This window comes from Lissotriton helveticus, chromosome 3_1 (assembly GCF_964261635.1).
Source record: "Lissotriton helveticus chromosome 3_1, aLisHel1.1, whole genome shotgun sequence".
NCBI classification, from domain to species: domain Eukaryota; kingdom Metazoa; phylum Chordata; class Amphibia; order Caudata; family Salamandridae; genus Lissotriton; species Lissotriton helveticus.
In genome coordinates this window covers 976,577,776-976,599,455 of record NC_136061.1, presented here as the reverse complement: position 1 = coordinate 976,599,455, position 21,680 = coordinate 976,577,776, and the positions used below count along the sequence as shown (strand labels likewise).

The window sequence follows — 21,680 nt, the reverse complement described above, 5'->3', positions numbered from 1 at the left end:
ACAGTAACAACACAACTACGAACCAACTAGAAGTGTGATAATTCGGACTCTTCCAGGCCCCCAAAAGCTATAAGAATGGCTTGGATGGCAGGTAAAAGTCATTTTTAATGTATACTGAATTAATAATTGACTGTTGTTGTGGTCATCGCAGACAGCAACATCTTGTGGCAGACTGTCACAAGCACCGGTGTTGACAATTAAGTGCTGGTGCAGAGCACCGGAAACCACTAGCTCAAATTAAGCACTGGAAATGCCCACACCACTCTATCTGTTGGTATAATAATTGGTGGTGATGTTGTGAAACAGAATCTGAATGGAGCTTCCTAAAATGAAGGCCTTTATGGCAAGGAATACTGTCCTTACCTCCAGCATTTTTATATTCAGGTGCTGCTCTGACATAGACCACAGGCTCTGTGTTTTCCTTCTGCAAGGATGGGCGCCCCAACCCAGAGGCCTTTGTGACCACAGTACCCTGCAGATTCTGAGGACTAAAAGGTCGACCCTCCAAAAAGAGTTAGATGTTCCTTAATCAGTGCCAGAGTCCCACATTCACCACCATGTAGTTCACGTATAAAAATAAATGGACTCCTGACCTCCGTAGGGAGTCTGCAGCAACTGCCAGCACTTTCGTGTAAACAAATGGAATGATTGTCAAGCCAAACAGCTTAGGTAGCATCTGTGGGTGGTTGTATGACGTTACAACGCATACTTTTACAACGCATGCCTTTACAATGCATTTTTCACATTGCAACATCCTTTACAATGCATTCCATTACATCGCATGACACGGAATTGTATTTTAAGAAACTACCTTTACAACGCATTCCATTACATCGCATACTACCTTTACAACGCATACCATTACAATACATTTATGGTAAGTATTGGATAGTATAGGGGTACAAATTACTATTCTAACTCCAGGGGCTGCAACAGTAGGGTAAGTGTTGGATAGTGTAGGGGTAAAATGTACTATTCTAACTCCAGGGGGTGCAACAGTAGGGGAAGTGTTGGATAGTGTAAGGGCACTTTGCGCTGTAATGGTATGCGTTGTAATGACATGCGTTGTAATGGTATGCGTTGTAGTGACATGGCATGCGATGTAAAGGATGTTGCAATGTAATGACTGTGTTGTAATGGTAGTGCGATGTAAAAGTTGTGTTGTAAAGGTTGTTTCCCTCTGTGGGTGGGCAGGATTATAGATTATAGGTGTGTTGGAGTTCCAGGGACACCATACCAACCAATCTCCGTTACTGAGGACAAGCCGACTTTGCTCAAAGACATTATCTTGAACTTCTCCTGCAGAATGAACAGGTTCAAGAAGAAGAGGCAGACGATTAGTCTCCGAACTATGTGATTCTTAGTTACCAAGCAGTAAAAGGAGTAGAATCTAGAGCTCTTTCTTAGAAGGCACCTACACTATGTGCCAATGTGTGCAACAGAGCAAGAACTTCCATCTCCAAAATCAAGGTGCTTTCTAGACAGCACATCCTGGTGGAAGGAGGGAGAGCCAGGGGAGAGAGAGGAAAGGTAGGGCAGAGCCCTAGCAGATTACCTGAATGACCCAACGATCAATCATGATTGTCTTCCAAATGGTGGAAAAATAGGAACTCCTCCCCCACACCAGAAGATGGAGACTAAAAGGAGTGGAGGGCAGTCAGAGTGTTTTGAGTCAGCAGAATCAGCAGTAGCGGTTCCTCCACTAAGGCAGAGGAGCGTTGCACCACTAGCGTCGCCCCACTGCCCACTGAGCAGTTGAAAAAGGAAAAATAAAATGATAATAACACATTGTTATAAAAACAAAAATCCCGTACTTGCTCATTTTTCAGGGCGGGCTAGGCTCTGCAGAGCAGGGGGAGTAGTAGTGAGCACATAAGTGCGCATGACGGTTTGACCGGCCATCTTCGGGTGGCCAAACAATCATGCGCATTTTGCATGGTCTCCACCGGGCTGTAGAGAACATGCACAGACTCATAGTCCCCATCTGAGTGCTGAACCATGGCGATCAGACCAATCACGATGCTGCTTTCATGGTGACAGCAGCGTCATGATTGGATTAGGGGAAGCATGCATGCTTCCTGCTTCCCTTTCGGGAATCAGATGAGACAAGGAGAGGGGGCTGTGCGTCGACCGCACCCAGGTAAGTGAATTATTTTTAAATGAATCCTTCCCCCAACCCCGCCACCACCTGCCTCACCACCCCCGTTCAGTTGCACCCGCCACTGCGAATCAGCCGAAGACAGTGTTGACCGGATCTGCTGCAGTTGTTGGTTATGGAGCCCCCTAGATCCACCCATAACCAAAATAAAGGGTATAATTCATGGGGCATCTGGATTGGCTGAGATGGTTGTCTTTTGGAGGATTATTGTGCCCTATAATAGCCTCAAAAATTCCTGTACTGTAGTTGGAAATGTCACAAAGGTAGGCAAGGCCCAGTGAGCGACCCACAGCTCTCCTGTTCATGAAGCATTCCAAGAAGAAATTGGTCTTCTCGCTAAGAACCATTTAACATTGAAGGGTATGTCCACAAATGTAGCTTGGACATCTCAAGAGAAATCTGAGGACCACATCCAATTGTGAAATGGAAGGGTGGCAGTTGTGCCCATGGATTGAGGTACATTGTCGACAGAATCTAAGTTACACTTCAGGATTGCATAGAAGTGTGAAAAACAGTGTTGAGCAGATAAAAGAAAATCCATTTTTATGATAATAGTTTTGCCAGCTTCCACAGGAAATGGTCATAGTGGTCTAGAAGGCAACTTGCTGTGCATAGAGAAAGACTGTAAGTAGCAAACGGTAAAGTAGCAAAGACTTTTTGACCCAAGAAGTCCAGTCTTTTACACTCTCGATCTGGATGGGCCGCAGGGAAATGGTATTTGAGTTCTGTGAGAAGTTGGCCTGATGTGCAGTGCTCACTATTCTAGTGATCACTATATATCAGTCCAAACAACCCTTATTGATGATTGGTTGTAAGTCAACCTTATAGACCAGCTATCCTAGTAGCATGGATACGAGCAGTCTAAGGCTAAGACTCTAGAGGGCGTGTTAAGCCAGCTGTTTCACCATCACATTACCCCTTGAACACCCAGTGAAAGGACACCACACAAGTGTTATGAAAATAAACAGTGTATTTATTAGAATCACAACAACCCTGTACTCTTTATGAGGACAGGGTGCTAGGCACACAACAAAACTCTTTCGAAAATACTTAAGTTAGCACGTTATACACAAATGCCCGAGGGGCACGAAAAACCATATACTTAAAAAGTGGAATGCGAATTACTAGCAGGTAAGTAACAGTTCTAATAGGCTTTGGAATCGCTAGGACTTGACTAGGGAATCGTTAGATTACTACTAGGAGACCTAGGGGACTCGGGTGCAGAGTGTGCACTCTCACGCGGGATGCGGGACAAAGTCTATGGAGGCTAGTAAAGGCAAAGTTAGTGTTCACGGGCGAACCCGACCTGGTAGGAAGAAAACGACAGTGGATCCTGACCCTAGGATAGTGAGGCTATGCTGGGACACCGAAGTGCCGAAGTTACCTAGCCCAGGGGCTGCAGCTGCATAGGTCTGAAAAGACGTCGGGAATCTCGTTGCCGGACCAGGAGCCTGGAAGGAAGAAGTTGCTGGCAGGCGACCAGTGAAGAAAAGTTCGATGGATCCAAGCCTGGATCAAGGAAGAAGAAAACCTGAAAGCAGAGGGGACCAAGTTCTTGAATCACTAGCCAGTGATTAAGTGGGCACCAGGATGGCAAGGGGCGAAGTCACCGCAGTCAGGTGAGTGGGCGCCGCTGGGCTCTGCAGTCTCTCGGACCAGGAGGCGTTGTCGGCGACCAGGATGGAGGTGCGAGCTGTCCCACGAAGGTTCTTGCTGTCGACGTCGCTGGACCCAGGATTGGGCAACAAGTCTTGGCAAATGCAAGGCCCACGCGGTGGACCTAAAATGGCGTCTTGGGTGGACCAGGAGGGTCCAGGGTACTTCTCCGATGGAGGGAAGCAAGGGCCAGTCTGGAGCAACCAGACCAGCAGCAGAAATGTCGTCGGGCGTCGTCAGGAAGGCCACAAGCCAGCGGGCTAGTAGCCAAACAACGCGGTGAGCAGTAAAAAGCAGAAGGGCCCCACGCAGATCGTGGAGATGCTGGGGGGCTGCTCTTCGGTGCTGGAGCTGCTCAGGGTGGGGGCTTCTCGGACCCCAAAGCACTCACCAGGAATTCACTCGGCGGGCTTGCTGGAAAGAAGTCGTGCAGTCTTGAAGATGGCCGGTCCCTCGAGGTCTCGTCACACCCACGAATCTCAGCGTGACTGATGATGCAGGTAGAGGTCAGAGGTGCCAGGGAAGCCGGTTCTCGTCGAGCTGGGCAGTCTTGATCCGGAGGAGAGACTTGCAGCAGACCGCAGTGTTCTTCAGATGGTGCCTGCGGATGCAGGGTGACTACTCCTTAGTCACAAGGGAGAAATCTTAGGAAGAAGTCTTGAGTTCCTTTCGCAGAAAGTAGTTTCAGGATTCAAAGATGATCTGATTTGGAAGGGGGCCAGTTCCTACCTTTATCCTGTAAAAAGGGGCTGGCACGCGACTAAGTCCTGCCCTATGGGTGGGACTGGGAGGGGGGTGGTTACACCCACTTCCTCGGCGGGCTTTTCCCCAGCACAGGGTCTGGAGTGACCCTGGAACTGGTTCCAGCCAGCCTATGCACAGTGAGCACCGGGGTGCCACGTGCAGTCACCTTCCTCTAAAGCCCTGCCTACCTACAATACACAAAACCCTGTCTGGGACGGTGCTGGCACCGCCCCTGGCAGGAAACCCTTTGTCCTTATCTCCTGCTCTGGGAGGACTCCCAGCAGCAGGAGGGCAGACTTGTGTCTCGGTGGCAGCATCCATTTTGTGGATGCTAAGGCTCTGTCTGACTTTAACCGGGGTTAGGGGTTACATACATGTCGTGTCCCTCTAGAAGGGTGGAATGCTAACCCCGTCGCCAGAATTGGCGGGGGGTTAGTATTCCAATTCGTATGACACCTTACTCGACATGTTTTGATAAAGCGATACCAGAGTTGGCACATAACCGCGAGGATTATAATGCACTTAAGAGTATATGGTATGCGATATCATGGAAACGGCTAAGGGATGGATCCCGAAAGCCGCAGACAGGCTCAGCTCATGCCAGAGCACCATCTCACACGATTCCAAGCACTCTGCCTTCAGGATTGTTAAGGCCTGCCATAGGAGTGACTGATAGGAGATCTGTGTGTCCATTTTAGGGTTAGATATAGGTATACTATATCTAAAGCAAAGGGTGAGTACACCACCTTGCCCCAGCTGTCGTGCAGCCAGTTGTGTCAGTTTTAGTTAGTCAATCCAGGGGTGGCACAATACATGCTTCAGCCCCTGGGAGACTTCTGGGTGCACCTCAGCCCTGGGTACAGGGACTTGGAGAGGGCCCAGTGCCAATTCAGTACCTGAGTACAATTTGGATAGAGAGAACAGCTAGGCTGTGGGTCTGATTAGCAGGCCCACAGCCAGGGAAAGTCGTAAACCAGTGCAGCAAAAAGCAAAAAATCTGGGTGATCATAGGATTGCAGACCCTACTCTCCTACATGACCCCCCCCCAAACTTTGGGACAATAAACTAACCTTGACCAGGTGAGTCTTCTTGCTCTAAGTGGAAATACCTGGAGAGCCCGTCAGCATTGCTGTGATCAGTCCCAGGTCTATGCTCCACTGTAAAATCCATCCCCTGTAGGGAAATGGACCACCTAAGCAGTTTGGGGTTTTCACCCTTCATCTGATTTAGCCACAAGAGGGGCTTATGGTCTGTCTGAATGGTGAAGTGAGTGCCAAACAAGTAGGCCCTCAGCTTCTTCAGGGCCCAGACCACAGCAAAGGCCTCCCTCTCAATAGCTGACCAATTTTTCTCTCTGGGTGTCAACCTTCTACTAATGAAAGCAATAGGCTGATCATTACCATCAAAATTCAGTTGAGACAGAACAGCTCCCACACCCAACTCAGAAGCATCTGTTTGGACAATGAATGGCTTGGAGTAATCTGGACTCTTGAGGATAGGTGCTGTGCACATGGCCTGCTTTAGGTCATTGAATGCTTTCTGACAGCTTGCTGTCCACTGAACTTTCTTTGGCATCTTCTTGCTTGTCAGGTCATTAAGGGGGGTCACTATGGACCCATAATTTCTGACAAACTTCCTATAGTACCCAGTCAGGCCCAAGAAAGCTTGAACCTGAGTCTGGGTGATTGGAGGAGTCCAGTCCTTGATGGCCTGTATCTTACTCTCCAGTGGCTGAACCTGGCCTCCACCTACAAGGTGGCCCAGGTATACAACCTGTGACTGCCCTATCTGGCACTTTGTGGCCTTGATAGTGAGGCCTGCCTTTTGCAGGGCCTCTAACACTTTCTTCAGGTGGACCAGGTGATCCTCCCAGGTGGAGCTAAAGACAGCAATATCGTCAAGATAAGCTGCACAGAAGTCATCCAGCCCAGTGAGGACTTGATTCACCAACCTTTGGAAGGTGGCAGGTGCATTTTTCAGTCCAAAGGGCATTACCACAAATTGATAATGCCCTCCAGGGGTAGAAAATGCTGTCTTGGGTTTGGCTTCCTCAGCTAACCTGATTTGCCAATACCCAGCTGTCAAATCAAATGTGCTTAAGAAGTTGGCAGAAGCCAATCTATCTATAAGCTCATCTGCTCTTGGTATTGGGTGGGCATCAGTCTTAGTGACTGCATTGAGGCCTCTGTAGTCTACGCAAAACCTCATCTCTCTCTTACCACCCTGGGTGTGAGGCTTTGGCACTAGAACTACTGGGCTAGCCCAAGGGCTATCTGAGGGCTCAATGACTCCCAGTTCCAACATTTTCTGCACTTCAGTTTTGATGCAGTCTCTAACATGATCAGGCTGTCTGTAGATTTTACTCTTGACAGGCAGACTGTCTCCAGTGTCAACATCATGGGTACACCAATCAGTTTGGCTGGGTGTCAGAGAGAACATATGTCGAAAGGATTGCAGAACTTGCCTGCAATCCTGTTGCTGATGTTCAGTGAGGCTGCCACAAAAGACAACACCATCAACTGACCCATCATCAGGATTCTGAGTGAGCAGGTCTGGGAGAGGGTCACTCTCTTCCTCCTGTCCCTCATCTGTGGCCATGAGCAAGCTCATGTCCTTCCTGTCAACATATGCCTTGAGCCTGTTAACATGGAGCACTCTGAGAGGGCTCCTGGGAGTTCCAAGGTCCACCAAGTAGGTAACCTCTCCCTTTTGCTCAATGATGGTGTGGGGCCCAGACCATTTGTCTTTCAGAGCTGCTGGGGCCACTGGCTCCAGCACCCACACCTTCTGTCCTGGCTGGTACACAGTCAGTACAGCCTTTTGGTCATGCCAAGCTTTTTGAAGTTCCTGGCTGGCCTCAAGGTTTTTAGATGCCTTTTCCATATACTCAGCCATCCTGGAGCGGAGACCAAGTACATAGTCCACTATGTTGGTTGCAGGCTTTTTGAGAGGTCTCTCCCATCCTTCCTTCACCAAACACAGGGGTCCCCTTACAGGATGCCCATACAGAAGCTCAAAAGGGCTGTAGCCAACCCCCTTCTGTGGGACCTCTCTGTAAGCAAACAAGAGGCAGGGGATCAGGACATCCCATCTTCTCCTAAGAGGTTCAGGTAGTCCATGAATCATCCCTTTCAGGGTCCTGTTGAATCTCTCAACAAGCCCATTGCATTGTGGATGATAGGGTGTGGTGAACTTGTAGTTCACACCACACTCTTTCCACATGGCAGTCAGATATCCTGACATGAAGTGTGTACCTCTGTCAGAAACGACCTCCTTAGGGAAACCCACTCTGGAGAACACTCCAACTAGGGCTCTTGCCACTACAGGGGCTGTAGTGGTCCTAAGGGGAATAGCCTCAGGATACCTGGTGGCATGGTCCACCACCACCAGTATAAACTTGTGTCCTGATGCTGTCTGGGGTTCCATTGGACCAACAATGTCAATCCCCACTCTTTCAAAGGGAACCCCCACCACAGGTAGTGGTATGAGGGGGGCCTTTGTTGTGCCACCTGACTTACCACTGGCTTGGCAAGTGACACATGAGCGACAAAACTCCTTGGTATTCTCATTCATATGGGGCCAGTGAAAGTGTGAGACAAGCCTGTCCCAAGTCTTTGTCTGACCTAAATGACCTGCAAGGGGAATCTCATGGGCCAAGGTGAGAAGGAAACCTCTCAGAGACAAGGGGATGACCAGCCTCCTGGTTGCACCAGGCTTGGGGTCTCTTGACTCAGAGTACAGGAGTCCATCTTCCCAGTATACCCTGTGGGCACCTGTGGCATTCCCTGCAGCCTCAGAAGCAGCCTGCTGTCTGAGGGGTTCAAGGGAAGGGCAGCTCAACTGTTCCTTCCCCAGGTCTGCTCTGGAGGGTCCCCCTGAGCCCAGAAACTCAACTTGATCAAGTTCAAGCTCTTTAGGCTCAGTTTCCCTCAGCTCTTCTAGATCAGCCTCCTCAGAGACTTGATCCTCAACCTGGGGCAAGGGGGAAGGCAAAGCCTTACCCTTACTGCTCTTCTTCTTGGGAGGTGTCTGGTCCATAATTTCAGGATCCAGCACCTGTTCAGTGGGGCATCTTCTGGCCTGTGACCTAGTCACAGCAAGCACATGTGCTGGCAAGCCTAACATCTCCATGTGAGTCCTCTGCTCCACTTCTGACCATTGTGATGACTCCAAATCATTGCCCAACAAACAATCAACTGGGAGGTCTGAACTGACTACAACTTTCTTTTGTCCCTTCACTCCACCCCAGGAGAAAGCCACAATTGCCACACTATGACTAGTAGTGACATTGCTGGCATTGGTCACCAGGAAATCAGTACCTGGCATGATCTGTCCAGGGTCCACAAAGTTAGGTGTCACCATGGTGACACTGGCACAAGTGTCCCTATAGGCCTGAGCCATCTTGCCATTAATCAAAGGTGTCTGCCTGTATTTGCCCAAAGTATTGGGACTTATTTCAGGGGACATATCCATATCCCCTGTACAGACAAGGACAGCCTGAGTGAGTGTGCCAACTAAGTTGTCAGACCCCTCAGTACCCAAGGTTAACCCAACTAATGCCTTGGGAGTGACACTACCACTACTGACTGTACTAGGGGGTGCAGTTGCTTTAGGAGCTGTAGTGGCAGGAGTTTGTCCTCCTCTTTTGGTGCACTCACTAAACCAGTGAGATTTACTTTTGCAGTACTGGCACCACCTTTTTGATTGGCCTTCTTGAGTCTTCTTCTTCTGGGAAGCCTGACCCCCACCCTCTTTGGTTTGTTGGGGACCTGGTGAAGACTTCTGGTCATTTTGCTCATTCTTAACATTACCCTTCTGGTCTGCTTTCTTCTGACCACCCTGGTTCTGGTTCAGGTTCTGCTTCTGCTTGATCCTTGTCCTGACCCATTTGTCTGCCTTCTTTCCCAATTCTTGGGGAGAGGTCAGATCTGAATCAACAAGGTGCTGGTGCAGCAACTGGTTCTGACAATTGTTCAAAATTTGTTCTCTCATCATTAGATTATACAATCCTGTGTAATCTGTAACCTTGCTACCCAGCAACCAGCCCTCCAAAGCCTTAGTGGCACAATCCACAAAATCAGACCAGTCCTGAGACTGAGTTTTCTGGGTGTCTCTGAACAGCAACCTGTACTGCTCAGTGGTTAAACCAAACCCATCAACCAGTGTATTCTTCAGGACCTGGTAATTGTTAGCATCCTCCACTCTTGTAGTGAGGAGCTTATCTCTACCTTTACCATCAAAGGAGAGCCACAGTATAGCTGCCCACTGACTCTGGGGAATGCACTGCACAGTGCAGGCCCTCTCCAGAGCAGCCATCCATTTCTGGATATCATCCCCTTGCTTAAAGGGGGGCACTATTTTAGTCAGGTGTTTAGTATCTAAACCCTTCTCTCTATCTCTTGGGAGATTGCTGCCACCAGTGGGAGCTAGCCCACTCATCTGCTGCTCTCTTGCCAGGGCAAGCTTCTCTTTGGCCAGGGCAATTTCTTCCCTTTCAATCCTCAGTTCAGCTTGTCTCATCCTAGCTTCATGCTCCCTTCTCTGAGGGGAAGTAAACCTCCTCTGTGGAGGATTCCTTCTCCCCTGAGAAGAGGCATTAGAGTGCAGAGATCTATTGGAGTCCCTAGAAAGAGATCTATCCCTCCTAACTCCAAGGTTAGGCCCACTTCGGGTTAGTACTGGGGGGGCCCCCAGATCCTAGCCCAAGTAAGTCTAAGTTGGTCCTAGTTAGCCTTCTGACTACCTCAAGACCTTTGTCTACCTCATCCCCAGAGAGTACCTCCTGATCCTCCTCCTCAACTGCTGAATCAGTGTTGGGGAGATCTGGATCCCCAGAGGTTCCCTCTAAGGCTGGCATGTTCTCATGTAACTGAGAAAGCTTTCTGGCATCATATGTCTCTAAGAGACCTATCAGAAAGGGAGTGGTGGGGTTAGACCCCTGCTTCAGTTTTCTGGAGACACAGATTTGTCTCATCTCCTGGAAACTGAGAGCTGCATATCTTGAAGTGACCTGTGGAGGGTCAACACTGACCAGGGGAGTCTCAGTAGAGTCCCCCTGAGTCGACATGCTTTTCTAGTGAGGTGTAAGTGGTGCACTTACCTACACTATATGTTTGCCTACTGATCCCTTGCTAGAGTTGTAGTTTAGGGTGTGCTAGGCCCTAGGAGCTACAACAGCTGGTTCAGTAGAACTCAGAGTATTCTAAGCTAAGTTATATGTACCTTTAGTACTTATGTGATCTTTCACAAGATATTCTTAGGGCATGTGTGGTAAAACAACAGCAAGCTCAAATCCCAACCGCTGCTCACCAATGTGAGAAGTTGGCCTGATGTGCAGTGCTCACTATTCTAGTGATCACTATATATCAGTCCAAACAACCCTTATTGATGATTGGTTGTAAGTCAACCTTATAGACCAGCTATCCTAGTAGCATGGATACGAGCAGTCTAAGGCTAAGACTCTAGAGGGCGTGTTAAGCCAGCTGTTTCACCATCACATTACCCCTTGAACACCCAGTGAAAGGACACCACACAAGTGTTATGAAAATAAACAGTGTATTTATTAGAATCACAACAACCCTGTACTCTTTATGAGGACAGGGTGCTAGGCACACAACAAAACTCTTTCGAAAATACTTAAGTTAGCACGTTATACACAAATGCCCGAGGGGCACGAAAAACCATATACTTAAAAAGTGGAATGCGAATTACTAGCAGGTAAGTAACAGTTCTAATAGGCTTTGGAATCGCTAGGACTTGACTAGGGAATCGTTAGATTACTACTAGGAGACCTAGGGGACTCGGGTGCAGAGTGTGCACTCTCACGCGGGATGCGGGACAAAGTCTATGGAGGCTAGTAAAGGCAAAGTTAGTGTTCACGGGCGAACCCGACCTGGTAGGAAGAAAACGACAGTGGATCCTGACCCTAGGATAGTGAGGCTATGCTGGGACACCGAAGTGCCGAAGTTACCTAGCCCAGGGGCTGCAGCTGCATAGGTCTGAAAAGACGTCGGGAATCTCGTTGCCGGACCAGGAGCCTGGAAGGAAGAAGTTGCTGGCAGGCGACCAGTGAAGAAAAGTTTGATGGATCCAAGCCTGGATCAAGGAAGAAGAAAACCTGAAAGCAGAGGGGACCAAGTTCTTGAATCACTAGCCAGTGATTAAGTGGGCACCAGGATGGCACCGGGCGAAGTCACCGCAGTCAGGTGAGTGGGCGCTGCTGGGCTCTGCAGTCTCTCGGACCAGGAGGCGTTGTCGGCGACCAGGATGGAGGTGCGAGCTGTCCCACGAAGGTTCTTGCTGTCGACGTCGCTGGACCCAGGATTGGGCAACAAGTCTTGGCAAATGCAAGGCCCACGCGGTGGACCTAAAATGGCGTCTTGGGTGGACCAGGAGGGTCCAGGGTACTTCTCCGATGGAGGGAAGCAAGGGCCAGTCTGGAGCAACCAGACCAGCAGCAGAAATGTCGTCGGGCGTCGTCAGGAAGGCCACAAGCCAGCGGGCTAGTAGCCAAACAACGCGGTGAGCAGTAAAAAGCAGAAGGGCCCCACGCAGATCGTGGAGATGCTGGGGGGCTGCTCTTCGGTGCTGGAGCTGCTCAGGGTGGGGGCTTCTCGGACCCCAAAGCACTCACCAGGAATTCACTCGGCGGGCTTGCTGGAAAGAAGTCGTGCAGTCTTGAAGATGGCCGGTCCCTCGAGGTCTCGTCACACCCACGAATCTCAGCGTGACTGATGATGCAGGTAGAGGTCAGAGGTGCCAGGGAAGCCGGTTCTCGTCGAGCTGGGCAGTCTTGATCCGGAGGAGAGACTTGCAGCAGACCGCAGTGTTCTTCAGATGGTGCCTGCGGATGCAGGGTGACTACTCCTTAGTCACAAGGGAGAAATCTTAGGAAGAAGTCTTGAGTTCCTTTCGCAGAAAGTAGTTTCAGGATTCAAAGATGATCTGATTTGGAAGGGGGCCAGTTCCTACCTTTATCCTGTAAAAAGGGGCTGGCACGCGACTAAGTCCTGCCCTATGGGTGGGACTGGGAGGGGGGTGGTTACACCCACTTCCTTGGCGGGCTTTTCCCCAGCACAGGGTCTGGAGTGACCCTGGAACTGGTTCCAGCCAGCCTATGCACAGTGAGCACCGGGGTGCCACGTGCAGTCACCTTCCTCTAAAGCCCTGCCTACCTACAATACACAAAACCCTGTCTGGGACGGTGCTGGCACCGCCCCTGGCAGGAAACCCTTTGTCCTCATCTCCTGCTCTGGGAGGACTCCCAGCAGCAGGAGGGCAGACTTGTGTCTCGGTGGCAGCATCCATTTTGTGGATGCTAAGGCTCTGTCTGACTTTAACCGGGGTTAGGGGTTACATACATGTCGTGTCCCTCTAGAAGGGTGGAATGCTAACCCCGTCGCCAGAATTGGCGGGGGGTTAGTATTCCAATTCGTATGACACCTTACTCGACATGTTTTGATAAAGCGATACCAGAGTTGGCACATAACCGCGAGGATTATAATGCACTTAAGAGTATATGGTATGCGATATCATGGAAACGGCTAAGGGATGGATCCCGAAAGCCGCAGACAGGCTCAGCTCATGCCAGAGCACCATCTCACACGATTCCAAGCACTCTGCCTTCAGGATTGTTAAGGCCTGCCATAGGAGTGACTGATAGGAGATCTGTGTGTCCATTTTAGGGTTAGATATAGGTATACTATATCTAAAGCAAAGGGTGAGTACACCACCTTGCCCCAGCTGTCGTGCAGCCAGTTGTGTCAGTTTTAGTTAGTCAATCCAGGGGTGGCACAATACATGCTTCAGCCCCTGGGAGACTTCTGGGTGCACCTCAGCCCTGGGTACAGGGACTTGGAGAGGGCCCAGTGCCAATTCAGTACCTGAGTACAATTTGGATAGAGAGAACAGCTAGGCTGTGGGTCTGATTAGCAGGCCCACAGCCAGGGAAAGTCGTAAACCAGTGCAGCAAAAAGCAAAAAATCTGGGTGATCATAGGATTGCAGACCCTACTCTCCTACATGTTCAGCTTTGTGGAGGAAGCTAGTACCACCACACTTTCCAGTCAGAGGGTGTGACGACAAGAACTTTAGCTCACAAGTGGTAGATTTATACATCTAGCGTTTTGTCTATAAGCTGCTCAGCCCACGCAGGATTTTTTTACCAAGCAGCCAGACAAGCTCTAACACTTCCTCATTGAAAGGTTGCAGAGGTTCCAAAACTGTAAAAGAGGACTGCAAGACCTCCATCAAAATGTTTTGCCTCTGCAAATGATTTTTCGTCTACTTAAGGCAAAGTCAACTCCAATGACTCAGCTGCTTTTCATACCAAAACATTTCAGCCTTCTTCGAGGGCAGTGCCAGAAGTGACTCCAATGACAGCAAGATGCCTGTGCTGTATGCAATACCACACACACTGGGGACAATAACCTAGAAGGCACAGACGTCAGAGAAGGCACTGATGTCAGAGCTACTGGAGGTGTGGAGCTGGGTGGCATCAAAGGTGAAGCCACCGCAGTCGCTAAACTACAGGTTCAGGTCCATCCTTTGGAAATGGCCCAAAGGGTAACCGAGATATCCCAAAGAGACCCAGCAAAGATAGCCTGAAGGCATCGAAATTTATATTGTCGCCCAACAGAAATAGAAACTCCAGCTTCATCTTTTTCAATGTCAGATTTAGCTCTGAGGATGTGGAAGAGCCCTTTATCGGGGAGCATCACTGTTTTCAAGGAAGAGGATAATTTCTCTTTCCTATGGAGCTTTCTGTAGGAAGATCATTGCGAACCCTCTCCAGCGACTTATGCCATTTCTCTTTGCGACTCGGCCAAACATAGCTTAGCCGTCCACTCATTGATGGCATCTGGGTGCATTAGAGAACAGGAGTTGCAGGTCAAGGGGTCGTGATCGGCTACAAGGCATCCCATATAGATGTCATGATGCTAAGGACATCTTGCGGCATCTGCAAAAGGCTTTCAACCCTGTGATTTGTTAGGACCTACCTGCTGTAGATAAATTGAGCAATTACATCAGCAAAGGATGGAGAAGCGCTCCAAATCCACAACGATATGGACCAGAAAAACAGAAACCAATGCATGCACTCAAAAGTTGCCTTATATAGTCGGACATTGTCACATCCTGTTCGGTTGAGTCGTGGCTGAAGACACCTGACACCACCTGGTTTTGCTGAAAAGCTTTTGCTTGGAAAAAACATTTTGCGATCCAGTTTGGCACTTGCAGGATTATCATAAAGTGAGGAAATCTGTGTCCATCAAAAAAAATCACCTGCCTGGTTTCCCATCACCTGCTTTGTAGGCACCTACAGACTTTAGTGTTTAGTGCAACCTATAGGGACTATCAACCATCCAACCAAATTTAAACTCCTCAACCCTTGAAGAATGCGAGAAGTCTGCATTTACTGGGGCCAAGCAAAGAATAACTTCAGGCTTCATTGACAATTTAAGTCTAACAATGGTTTTAATTTGATGAACGATTTCCCCTGAAAAATATGCCAACTTCGAGCACTGAATCCCTGAATCCAAGTACATTCCATACCCACTGCACCGTCTCAAACCAGCACAGATTCACATTACATGAAAAGCGAATTCTTAGGTGGCACCATACAGCATGTAAAGAACAATTTCTAGGTTTGTGTCCCAGTTTCAATGCATGGAAAGCATTTTCCAGCGGACACACGTTTGCCATCCAATTGTCTGCCCAGATATTTGTGGCATGTTTTAATATAGTTTGGAAGACCCTGCCTTTCTCCCAACATGTCTCACATCCAGTGGCACACAGAGCAATCAGACCTTTAGAGTAGTGGGTAATTATTACCATGGGTTTTACAGAAGTCATAAGAACTCTGTCAGCACTCTAGCCAAACAAAATCCTTAGCCAATTGAGACGTTAAAAATACTGCTCCAGTTCCCTCCATTAAAGCCATTCTTATATTTAAGAAAGGTTTTGATTTCCATCCTTGTCTCTCCCCACCACTGAAAGTTTAGTAGCTTTTAAGCCGTGATCTATAGGGGTTTAACACGTATAACAAGAGGAACAGGGTACCATAAATCTAGTTCAGTGTCCTACCAATGAAATAGCATTCCACACTTCAAATGTGCAAATATTGGACAGACAGTCGTAAGTCACAATTGGTGTATGTGAGACTGAGACCTCAACCATTCATATATCATATACATGTTTTTGCACTTGCTCTGCTTCACAATTGATATATTACCAATTTGCTTTTCATCAGATCAACATTAAAAATGTTGTCACTTGTAGTTAATTGATAACGTTTGGGATGACTTGAAGAGAGTTCTATGGCTAGTCTGCACTGTGACTCAATGAATGTGAATTCTATCGGAATCTTGCACCAATATTGGCAGGTGGAAAATGTCCAAGTAAACGTACACCTTGATTTACTCTGTTGAACTTCTACAGTAGCAACTGTTGGCTAATGGGATGAGAATGTCATGATCCCTAAATAGTTCTTCAGCATGCAGTCTTCTGTCTTTGAAAGTCTTGAAGGCGGAAAGGGTCTACAAACAGTACACTGAAATGTTGTTGACTCAGCAGTCATAAAGAAAGAGATATGGAATTTCCAGAGAGTGCAAAATTATGTATCCAGACTCTGTTACAGCTTCCAAGAAGGCATCACCATCACACCAGCCCTTAAAGAACTGTTTTGGCTGCTGCTGTCAAGAGGGAATGTGGTTCAAGATTATCTCTACCGTCTTCAAAGTCTGTTTGATCACTGCTTGAGTAATTGTTCTCGAAAAATGACCCAATCTCAGGCTGAGATCCAGAAATCCAAATCTTTTCAGTTGATCCAGATTAAACCGAAGTCATATGGTGAGACGACTACTCCCTGCAATGCTCTGTGTCTAAATCTGAAGAGCCCACTCAAACTGACAATTTAATTTAAAAGAAAACTTGAAAAGAATGATATTCAAAGAAGCTTTCCCAATCCATCTTTGAAACTATTGGGACTATCGCACACCCAATGAACGGGCAGGACCTCACTCTGTACGGTTTGACCTCCACTGGAGATAAAAGCTGAAACTTGTGCCATATTGACCCTCCACAACTTCAGGCGCTGTTTCAACTAGGATGGGGACAAGAAATCACCATGAAGTGTCACTGACTATTCAAACTGTCTTTGGCGCTATGCAGTAGCTATCAGTCACACACCACCACTTAACAAAACCACAACAAAAATCTGTGGTGTTTAAGGTGTATTGTTTGTTTAACAAATCATATTGTAGATTTGATGCATACACATTTATCCTGCTTCTAGGTGTCTTATGGGTCTTTAATCAGTGCCATACCCTGAATGAACACAGGGGACCACTACTAAATCATTCATGTTCTCTATCCCAAGACACACAGACCTTCATGCCCCCTAGTGGCCAGAGCTTTGCAACACAGAAGATTACTTTCTAATCTGCACCAGGGTACTCATTCTATGCTGACCCCAGGACGATTTACAGTCTGCTAGTTATTTTGATGTTCCCCTCTTGTTAAACAGAAGCACCCTTCTTCTGTTTATTTCCCAGGTCGCTAAAAATAAGGAAGACATCAGAAAATAGATGCGGCTAGGAAGGTTCAAGCAGCCTCTTCAGAAGCACTTCATGGCACCTTACAAATTGTACACGGGAGCAGTTTAAAGGTACTAGTGGGGGCCAGGGTCTATTTAAACAAGTATTTGATTTATGGAGCTGCAGCACTGAAGAGTCCTTCCCAATACAGGTTTAGGAAGATATTTCTCTTTAGGCTCATTAATAGAAAGAAATGCTAACATCTACAATAAAGCGCCTTGAACGAGCAGAGAAGGGGTTCTAAACAAACAGAGGTCTTCCATGAAGATTTTACATTAGTGGAACTGAATTAAGAGCCAGTCCACTAAGTAAGGGTAAAGCTCTATAGCATTTATTTTTTAATTAGCAAGTTCTACTGATTGTAAAAACTCTACTACTTGGAAAGGGGTGGTTCGAATAAGAAAGTGAGTGACTGCCATCCTGATGTGAATGCCACTGTGTTGGACGGTCTGCCCATAGATGTGATAGTGTTTACTACCAGCATATTTTGCTAAAGTGATAAAGCTAGGATTATATATGATGTCCCCTAGTACCATGGATAAAACATATCCAGTGGACTGCGTCTTGTGGTGGGAGTGGAGTTGAGGGGTCCGCCTTCCTGTGGAGTGCCTATTTTATTAAGTCTCCTGTTAAGGTGTCTAAATAGTACTCACAAACTTAAATAAGCCTGTTTCTAAGCACTTCCAATATTTAAAGATATGAAAATGAAGTCAGTACGAGACTAAAAGATTTTCTTTCTGAGTCCTGGGGCAGTAGCCGGCTAGTGGGCAGCATCCTTGGTGAAAAACGTTATTTATCATTCGTGTCCCAATACTACTTAATTCCATTTGAATAATCAATGTACTCCCTTTGCACACTTGACCCTTCTAGGCTGGTAATAGCAAGCATTCAATGCTAATGCAAGGAGGCAGAAAAGGGAAAAAACTGTCATCACCCTTGATAAGCTCAATGTCAGTGAGATCTCTAGCTCTTAAAGAGATTAGTGGCCTAACTGAGAAGAGGGTGGTATGGAATGAAACCCCCAAAATGTGCTTCAGGCTCACAACCCCCATGAACACTTTTTTTTCACACCCTTAATACCTACTGACAGCAACATGGTCCTCTGCCACAGCCCAGACCCTACAGTTTGACCCCTGAGAAAATGTTGTGAGTATCCATGATCTTCATGGGTGGTTGTAAAACTTACTTTGAGTGTAATTTCAGTGCTATGGTTTTTCATTGGTGTATATTCCGCATGAATGGGTCAATTCACATGTGAGCATGGACAAGGCCAGAGGAGTGGTATAACAGCCACTTACCTAGAAAGAATCCTTTCACCTTCAGGTATCCCACGATGAGACGTAGGATGGACAACTTGTCGAGCCGTGCCCGCACATCTTCAGGGAAGGGCAGAAGGCTGGTAAGCTTATTCAGCTCCTGGTTCAGACGGTCCCGGTGCCGCTTTGAGGGGTTTGACTTGATGCTCTCTGGAGGAGGCGGCTTCGGGCTGGTGGATCCGCACATGGAAGAGGCAAGAAAATAAAAAAATACAAGTTTTAGAAGCAGAACCCATGTGTGAAAGACACTTCCAGATGTCATTGGCATGGAAAGAGGCACAGGGAGTCCTGTCCTCCTTGAAAGTTCAAACTGCCCTATGTTGCATACAAGAAACCATTTCAATCTGAAACAAGCATTGGAAATGCAATTGGTCTTGCATTGAGTTAGAGCTATTGGCATTCTAAATCGCAATTCATTTTACCTACCAAGGGAGGAGACATGAAGCAGTAGAGAGACACTGAGGTAAGGGGCTTATGCTTGGAATGCAAGACAGAGGAGTAGAGAAGATAGAGGGGAGTAGATAGAAAGACAGGGGTAGGGGAAAGTACAAGGGTGGGGAGAAAGAGTGAGGTAAGGAGAAAGAGACGGGAATTTCTTTCTAAAAATAACTATTGGCTGTGGACCATGGGACACGCAGTGAGAGAGAGGTTGAGGGTATGGATCAAAGAAACAGGTACGAGGAGCATAAGACAGGGAAGAAAAGTAGAGAGACACATGCAGTGTAATGAGTGCCCAAGACATAATGGTAGGTCTAGACTCAGCCACTAAGCCATACTGGCCAAGGCTTCCTTACCCAATCCAGCTGGTTGTGGGGAGGGGATGGGCATGAGAGTGGTAAGCAGATAACAGTGCAGCCCTGTGAGCCTCAGATAGGTGCAGCCGATCTGTGAGAGAGAGCAGCACCGAGACGGCGGCAGGCAATTTATTTTAAAGGTGCAGACACATGCATGGGATGGTTGGGAGTACCAGAATATAAAGGTTGGTCTCTCTTTTCACCTTGTTAGGTGTAGCTCAAACAGCCCTGTTTTGATTTGCTTTCTGGTACTGGTAGGTCTGCATTTGGGAAGTGTAGAATCTATTCACCAGCGCAGCGCTGTACAAACACGGCAGATGATGCAGGAGGCAGGGCTTTAACAGGAGAGGGAGCATTTTATAGGGCTTGGGGGAAGGGGTGTTTTCGTTCCTCTGTCTATCCTTCTATCTCCTTTTTAGGTTTCGACTGCAAAAAGCTGCGCAAGCAGCTTTTGCGCAGGAGAAATCTAATGAGAACTGTAGTGTGGGTTTGGGTCGGCCCTCGTCATTCATTGGCTGGCTCCATAAATGGAGCCTAGCCATTGGACGAGGGGCCTGTCCGTCAATGCCGGACCAGATTCGGGGGCGTTCCCGAGATTCTTTGGCTTTTGCCGACGTCACGCGACGTCAGCCGGGAACGCCCCCGAATCTGGTCCGGCCGGGCCGTGCTTGCTGCTGTCCTGCCTTCCTCCGTGTCCCTCCTCCCGCCGTCCCCCCTCCTCGCTGTCCTGTGCACGTTTCCCGCCGGCCGTCCGTGTCCCCTTCCCCTCCCACAGAAGCAAAACAACCCTTGTGTCCCATTGTCTTTGCAGCATTCCCTCCCCTCCCACAGCAGATCCCCGCCTCCAGAGCCGCAGCTGATCCCCGCTCTCCCCGCCTCCCTCTCCCCTCCCACAGCAGATCCCCGCCTCCCGAGCCGCAGCCGGTCCCGATGCCGTTGTAACACGGCCTCCGCTCTCCCCCTCCCCTCCCACAGCAGATCCCCGCCTCCCGAGCCGCAGCTGATCCCGATGTTTCGGAAGATAGAAATTACGGGATGTCACTGTATTTCGCAAAATGTGTGCAAGCGGAAGAAGTCCAGGTGAGTGCCCGTTCCTGCTTCCCGCTGTCCGTGTGTGGTTCCCGCCCCCCCCCTCCCGTTGTCCGTGTGCGGTTCCCGCCCCCCCCCTCCCGTTGTCCGTGTGCCTTTCCTGCTCCCTGTAGTCTTTGCCTCGGCAAACTGGAAACAGACACATAAGATCAGGAGTATCGTGTGAAGCTCAACAGTGTGAACGTACTATGTATATGCGCCTGTGTGTTTGTGCACGTGGGTCTGTGCGGGTTTCTTCATGTGTGTATGTTTGTCTGCGCATTGTGTATGTCTGAGTGAGTGTGCCTGTGCGTGTCAGCTCGTCCGTCTGCATGTCTCTGCATATGTGTCTACGTGTTGTTGAGTATCAGTGTGAGAGTGTGTATTGTTTGTGTGTGTCCGCCTGGGTGTGCATATATGTGCGTGTAGGGGAGGGGGCACCCATTGCACGAGGGCTGTCGTGACACCGTCGTGCCCCGAGACGAGTGCACTCTCCCGGGATACATTCAAGTAATTTAAAGGATTTTTAAAGTCCTCCGTGTAGAAGTGCACCTGGCCGTCGGTGCTGGGACAGCGGGGCTTGAACAATAACTGCCACTCGTCACCGAGAGGTTTGTGGGCCTATGGAAATATACAGCTAAATTGATTTATTCTTGCATGCACTAAACTGATCTAGGACAGCAAGTAAGTTCAAATCAATATTCTCAAGGGACTTTTAAATATTTGAGTGCCAAAAAGTCAGAGACAGCCATGGCCAAACGATTCCACAAAAGCAATACGCACAGTGCCCCAGGTTCAATGATTGCTCGCAAACTTAACCGTTCTCCGTGTATATATGGAGCAGTCAAAATAATTACCAAGGTCTAAACGGCAATAATTTAACAAGAAAGATCCTAGATGAAAGCAACATGATCGGACATCAAGGATGTGCTTCTCCAGCAGTCACTGCTGCTTGAAAAAGATTCTGTGAGCTACAGGATTCCTGCTCGGTATTACCGACACCTGCTAAATATACAGGAAATTATTTACTGAATTACGAAACATCTGGGTTAAATCCATCCTCGTTTTTCTGCTCACTTGATCCTCTCCCCACCCCCTAATGCAAACAGTATTGACCCTGTTCCTGATGAGAACATGCGCCCGGCCCATCAGAGCCATAAAGTGCGTGTAAATGATCTCAGAGGCCGGGGCCGAGCCGTGCCGGGGCATAAAGCAGCGGGTTACTGAGTGCTAGACATGGACGAGAGACTACCGCTCCGGGGACAGGGTGTTGCATAAGAGAAGAAGGGCCCATTCCCATTAGGGGGTAGGGGCGCTCGACCAGGAAAGGGAGACCTGTGGGGTAGGGGCTG

The 21,680-nt window shown here is 48.4% G+C and overlaps 1 protein-coding gene across 1 annotated transcript in view; it reads right to left on the bottom strand.

Annotated features, from left to right (window-relative positions):
* The window catches only part of LOC144823154 (uncharacterized), a 291,146-nt gene that overhangs the window by 179,722 nt on the left and 89,744 nt on the right, over positions 1-21,680 (bottom strand). Inside the window, exon 2 of the mRNA XM_078681420.1 lies at positions 18,449-18,636. Within this exon, the coding sequence (XP_078537546.1) occupies positions 18,449-18,636 (188 nt within the window). The remainder of the gene's footprint in view (positions 1-18,448; positions 18,637-21,680) is intronic.